Source organism: Ipomoea nil, unplaced genomic scaffold, assembly GCF_001879475.1.
Source record: "Ipomoea nil cultivar Tokyo-kokei standard unplaced genomic scaffold, Asagao_1.1 scaffold1407, whole genome shotgun sequence".
Lineage (NCBI taxonomy): Eukaryota > Viridiplantae > Streptophyta > Magnoliopsida > Solanales > Convolvulaceae > Ipomoea > Ipomoea nil.
In genome coordinates this window covers 6081904-6088873 of record NW_017617835.1, presented here as the reverse complement: position 1 = coordinate 6088873, position 6970 = coordinate 6081904, and the positions used below count along the sequence as shown (strand labels likewise).

The 6970-nt window shown below is 33.3% G+C and overlaps 1 protein-coding gene across 2 annotated transcripts; it reads right to left on the bottom strand.

Moving 5' to 3' along the window:
• Nucleotides 1–390: 390 nt before the first annotated feature.
• LOC109186809 (endoglucanase 17-like) lies at nt 391–4199 on the bottom strand. 2 transcript variants are annotated; one of them, XM_019336962.1, is made up of 6 exons: nt 4135–4199; nt 3567–3777; nt 1911–2411; nt 1570–1737; nt 1340–1448; nt 391–1064 (listed from the first exon to the last, which is right to left on the bottom strand). In XM_019336962.1, the coding sequence occupies exons 2-6, from the start codon at nt 3762–3764 to the stop codon at nt 574–576; spliced, it is 1467 nt and encodes a 488-aa protein (XP_019192507.1). In that variant the 5' UTR covers nt 3765–3777; nt 4135–4199; the 3' UTR covers nt 391–573. The 2 variants fall into 2 exon arrangements, with proteins under 2 accessions (XP_019192507.1, XP_019192508.1); XM_019336963.1 differs by lacking the exon at nt 4135–4199 and adding an exon at nt 4054–4127.
• Nucleotides 4200–6970: the final 2771 nt, after the last annotated feature.

Sequence of the window (6970 nt, the reverse complement as noted above, 5' to 3'; positions counted from 1 at the left end):
TTAAGGATGCCCTTAGGCCAAACAAATTAATCACTCCAGGGCCATTCGGTGAGGTTGAGAAAGTTTGAAAGTGTGATTCATAATATCCCAAAAAGTATAATGTGTCATTAAATTAAAATCAAACTCGAAGTTTGATTTGGCCATATCTACACCAACCTTGTAACAAATTTTACTCCTGCGAACAAATATATCAATTCCTGATTAGCCACACGTAACCTTAACCTTATCCCATATCCAAACTTGCCCTTATTAACATATTATTATCAACAAATATATCCAAACTTGTATAATACACCTTAATTTAACATATTATTATCAACTTATAAAGTTATAATGGATCACAATCTTAATTTACAATTCTATCCGTGATATCATATCCGATCCCTTTTATCACATCTTTGATTCAGTTGCGTGCCCTAATCCGTATTGGTACACAGAAATCTTTTTCATAACAATTATATTCCATCAAATCCAATCCAATAAAACAACAATTTTTCAAATTTTATACATTCAAAAAAATAAAGATTTAATTTGAGATTTCTTACATAAAAAATAAATAAAAATAATCTATAATCAAGGATGTTTATTGAAATGAGCCAAGAGGCCGACAAGCGGCGCGTTAACGTAAGTAGTGGGCTCTGAATGCCCGGCGTCGACTCTATCATCGTAAAAGTTATCATTGATATCCGGTCCTCCGACCACAGCTCCGATCAGCAGATTAAGATTTGGGTTTTCAGTCTGAAAATATGGCGTCCCTTCTTTACATTCGATCCGTTGTGGATGCTGGTCAACCGACGGCAACGACGAGCCGCGGTGGTGTATTCTCTGAGGGAATCTTTCGCCGTACCCGACCATGTACGACATGTTCGCCGGATTGCTTCCTAGGATATAGTTCACCTGGGTTTTCGCGAACTCCATGAGCCTTGTCGGAGTTGCAGTAACGCCGTTACCGCAGTCAACTATTCTTTTGGAGTTTTTTAGGTATCTGGCGTATGTTAGAATAAGAAATGATATAGATGTCGTGCCTTGAATGTTGCAAATACTAGATTTGTACAAAAGTCCACCTGCCAACATAAGGAAAAAAATGTTTACACATAACTAAAAATTTCACAATTTTTGACTACCTTAAAGTAACTTGGAAACCTAATCTTAGAGTTCCAATCATTTTAAAGTGTCAAAATTTCACTTTGAAACTAGACGGTGGTCTAAAAAATTTTAAAAATCGCTAATTTTTTAAACTTCAAGTGTACCAAAAAACATGAAACAACATTAAATTATTAATTTTTTAACGGCGGCGAAAGTACCAAAAAATATGTAATAACAACATTAGAATATGTACCTGGTGTGTACGATACTGATCTCGAAGGCGATTCGGGCAGTAAGTTGCAGATAAATTTATCAGCATAAGGAATATATGGGGTGGAATTCTTGATATTTTTAAGAACAAACTGCAGATCAGAAGAAAAAGGTTTGAAATGCTATAAAATTTGCTAATTTAATGTACTTTAGATATATAAGCTGTTTGTTAACGAAGTTCGTTGATGAAGAAGATATACTAATATACTATACCTTGGAGATAAGCACATTTATACCAGCATGCTTGGAGTCCCATCCAAATTCAGATATGCCACTTTCAATTTGTGGTCTAAAATTTATGATATTCGATTTGACATAGTTCCAGTAAAAAGGTTGTCTGGTGGCTTTTAAGAGCCATGCAGCTGCCCAGAGCAACTCATCCTACATATCATTGTTCCCTATTAATCACTAGTACAAAAAAGACTTTTCGAGTCACCTATAAAAAAATGTTTTGAGCCACCTGTACAGGTGACTCGGATCACGGTGACTGTGCTGAGACACCCATACGCCGAAAAGCTGAAGAAGTGATAAAAGTGATTTGAATTAGGACAAACCTGATAGCCACTGTAGTCACAATACCAAGGGCAAACCCATTCCCCAAGAGAGTCATTGTAAGAGCCTCTGAACTTATCTGCAAACACAAAAACCTGGGAAGCTCTCTGAAGCAGGAGTTCGGAATAAGGAGTGTCAGATTTCTTGAAAACTAAGGATGCAGCGGCTAAGGCGGCAGCAATCTCGGCAGAAACCTCGGAGCCAGGGGACTTGTCGGTGACGGCGAAGGCCGTACGAGGTGTGTCCATGTCCTCAGGGCGTTCCCAACAATTGTGATCAGCCTGGGCCTGACCAATCTGAACAAAAACCGTGTTTGGTTTGGCAGTTGCCTTCAACAAGTAGTCAGTTGACCAGCGGATGGCATCCATTGCAGCCTGCAAATCTGATCCCATTCCTTTTCTATACTCCAACACACTCCATGCCAGCATTGTGGTGGAAAATGCCATTGGAAAATTGAATTTTACATTGTCACCCGCATCATAGTATCCTCCTACCAAGTCCACCTAATACATATGTCACAAAAGATTTCTCATTATTTCTTTTTAGGACTTACGACTCTGTTACAATGTAGTATCTGCTTAACTACTTTCTCACTTACCGAAGCACTGAAGATTTTTTTTTTTTTTTTTGAGTACTACTTTCTCATTATATTTATGCATTATGGGTATGCTATTCATCACACCTCATTTAATTTATTATGTACTATCTTTTATCAAAAGTACTCATTTAATTTACTATGTACTATCTTTTATCAATTTTGACTTTTGAACTAGTCTCCTAACCTTGAAATAAGGGGAGATACTTAATACATTGATAATATGTATGTGAAAGAGAGTAGCATTACTCTTTTCAGTTATACTCGTGAACAATACAATTAATAATCCATTGTTATGATGGGTTTTGGGTAAGTGCCCAAAACCAAATATAGTCCGTGGGCTTAACAAGTAACACCAGCTAACATTATCATACCATTATACTCAATATGAGAAAAAGGAATATAATAAAGTTTTTTTATAAGTGTCAGAAAATAAATACGTTACATAGGCTTGAACTTAATAAATAAGTGACACCAAAAAACTAACAATATCATATCAATATGAAAAAAAAAAAAAAAAAAGGATGAATCTTATTGGATAAATGTCCAAAAAATATGGTTTATGGGCATGCGCCTAATAAACGTCATCAGAAAATTAGCGATAAGTGTCCAAAAATAAATACAGCCCATGGGCATAGGCCTAATAAATTAAATGACGCAAATTATTCTGTAGACTTGGATTCAAATGTTACCTTTTTTTTTTTTTGAAAGTAGATTCAAATGTTACCTAATTTACAAGTTTCTTTCAAATACTGCAATCACACAATATTAACAAATTATGATTTGATGACGTTATTATATTATTATATTCACAAATTCTCTTCTATACTGTTATGTGTTTTGACTTAGAAATACAATTTATATTTTAGAAATTTACAATTCTAATACTAAAAATACACAATTTATACGTCTTTTAGGACCAAGGTCCACCTTGTCCATGGTAGAACAACTCCACAGGCCTAATAAATTAAATGACATCAAGAAGCTAACAATAATATAATATCATACCAATATGAGAAAAAAGGAATTGAAATCAAGGGAGAAAGAGAAGTTAAGTACATACACCCATATCTGCACCATCTTGAAGACCAGAATCCTTCCTCCAATTCATGCGTTGGGAAGAAGGAAGCTTTCCAGATCTCTGCCCTTCAAAGAACAGAATGCTTTTCGACAAGGCGTCGCCATAATCATGCTGCCCCGCCGCCATTACTGCACTCATCATCATTCCCAGAAACACTGCTAATTTCCCACTTCCCATCATCTTCTCCAAAAATCTGCACACCCCAATACCAAAAGATTTAATTTTTCCCAACTATTTGATCTTCATCGTAAGAACACGCACACACACACATATATATGCATTATCCCTTCACGAGCCCAGAAAATTAAAGAGAGTAAGAATGGGAAATTCCTTCACGGGCAAGAACAACAACTTAACAACAATACTTGTCCATAAATAAAGCTTGGTTAAGTGTCCTATTCAAACTTTGACGTTCATATTCAAAGTATATAGGACTTTATACCACCTAGAAGTCAGCGAAGAAGACAACCTTAGCGCTGCAATTTGTGAATATAATAACGCAACAAACCCTTACTACTTTTTCATTTCACGAGAAGAGAAAAAGTTATACCATCAACACATGCATGTATGTTCTGTTGGATCTATATTGCAATTTGTTGTATTGATATCTCGTCGTTCTTGTCTAAATATGATGTTTTTAGATTAATTACGAGGTTTTGGGGTTGGGGAAATTGTTAATTGAAACGTATAAGGTATGACAAAAGCAAGAATTATTAGAATGCACGGCAGAATGGAATGAAACTTCATTCTCTTCTTCATTATGTGTGCGCGCATGGCGCCGGGAATGGAGGCGGCGCCGCGTGGCGGAGAGATTTACGCACCGCAGCTTTTTTTGTTTCATTTTTATACACTATCGTCGTCATTTTCATGAAATTAATGAACACGTTTCATGTCTCAAAAGTACATGTAGTCTTATCGAAATGAAGATCCACGTTTTGGAGAAATCTATATATGCTTGAATTTCCGTAGAACATATAAAGTACTTTTCCTTTTGGAAATTTCCACCTTCACCAACCATAAAAGTTTAAAAACCCAATCACGAATTCTATTCTTATCAATACTTTCTTGATTGTGTAGTTTACTTTTCTCCTGTCTAATATAATTTGCAAGCTATTACACAAGTAATGTTTACCCAACCTACACCCTAAGATAGTGACCGTAAGTTTCTCCCGTCACAAAAAAAGGGGGTTAAAAAAACTCTAAATTTCTCTTTTTTCTTGAATTGAGTGCTAAGGAAAACTCGATCAGCTCGTAACCATTATAAGAGCAGGTATAGTGGATAATTCTTGTTCATGTATAATAGCCTGGGCCGTAAACCATACAACAAATTGAGAGTAAACTATACTAAAAAGACCTTGTTCCATAAGTTCAACTGAGAAGTGTTGGCAAGAATCAAATTCTAAACTCACTAAAAACTCTAATTCTTTTAGTTGGTCAAAAAATAGTAGACAGAAATAACAAAATTTTCTGCAGTGAGTTCAAAATAATCATCTGTTATACAATATATATATAATCAACTATAGAGTCCAATTTCAATATAAATCATCAAACTACTCTTTGAATTGTGAATTTGTGATAAGAATAAAATCGATTGTGATTTCATTCTTTCGAAACTTGACTAGTTACACTGATCTAAGTGAATATAGAAAATTGAAAATAGTACCTAGCTGGAGAGTAGGTAGATGAAGAGATCAGAGTAACAACTTTCGTCCGGGTATCGTTGTTAGCTTAGCTTGATCGATCAATATCCTATATGATGCTATTGCTATATATAAGAATTCCAAAAGCATTTTTTTGTTTGCTTGATGGATGAAGTATGAGCAGGGCTAATTATTTGAAAACTTTCCAAAATCATCAACTTCTTATTCATGATATATACATACGTTACTTGATCTTTTCATGACAAAAACAGTATATTTTTGTAAACATTTTGATAAATAATTGTCACATTTAATAGGCTGGAGATCCGTTCACAAAATGTATACCAATTTTATTGATTGTATGCACTGCACAATGTATATATAAGCATATATATATCCTGTAAAAAGAAATCATATACTCCGTAGCTCGTAAAAGGCGACCAAATGAGTATGTATACCATATTTCTTGTAATTCAAGGTTACGAGTTTAATTTTTGTCTAACACCTCTTAATTGATTCTCGTTGCATAATTGGTTTTTAGAAAAATGACATTTTTTTTTTACTGAGTTATATACATATAGCACTTTTTCTCACTGAATTATTCAGGTAAGTACATTAGCCCCTCAATTATTTTAAATATAGCAATTTCTCCCATGATATATTAAATTAACATTTCTACCCTTAAAGTAAACATTTTATATATTTTTCTTCTCCAACAAATTATTGCGTATACGTAGGGATGACCATGTTTCGGTTCGAACTGAACCATACACTATAGCAATCGAATTAAAAGTTTCAGGTTATGATTCAGATCCAGAACCTAATATTTGGATTTCAATTTATTAAAATTATGAATCAAAAAAACTGGATCCTGAACCGTGAACCGGCGGTTCTGGATCCGATTCGCGATTTTGAACCGTCTTTATTTTAAATTTTATTTTATTTTAAAATAGTCAATTTCAACAACAAATCTATTTTATTTTTTTCAGTTCGGAACATGAACCGGCCGTTTCGGTTTGCGAGTTAATAAACTCTAAATATCGGTTTTTTATTCTAAATTGTAATTGGAATATTTCGATTTGGTTGTTATAGTGTTTGTTTGGTTTGAACCAAATTGTGATCATAATTTGTTTGAGAAGAAAAATAAATGAAATATTTATTTTAAGAGTAAATATGTCCATTTAACATTTCAATGAGAAAAAGTGATATAACTGTGGCTCTGTTTGGCAGAGCTTATTTAGGAGCTTATAGCTTATTTTAAGCTACTAATAAGCTATAAGCTCTGTTTGATAATGTTTCCAAAATAAGCTCCTAGCTTAAAATATGAGCTTATTTTGGAACGCTACCTTAGGTAGCGTTTCAAAATAAGCTCCTAGCTTCCTAACTTTTTTTTCCATCTTTATCCTTATTATTTTAAAGAAATGACATAATTTACCCTTCCTAATTATAACCCTTTTCTATTCTCCTTTATCCACAACTTTCACCGTAATTATTATTATTATTATTATTATTATTATTATTATTATTATTATTATTATTATTATTATTATTATGAGATTTGCAACAATATTGCTACTTTATTATGAGATGCTAGATCATCATTATGCTAATAGTTTTATTTCAAAATGTTAAATTTTTTTAAAAGACAAAAAGTTAAATTTTAATATGTAAACAAATTAATTTAAATTTTATGAAGATGTACTTTTTTGTCTTTTAACATTTATCAGCTTATCAAAAAGCTAATTT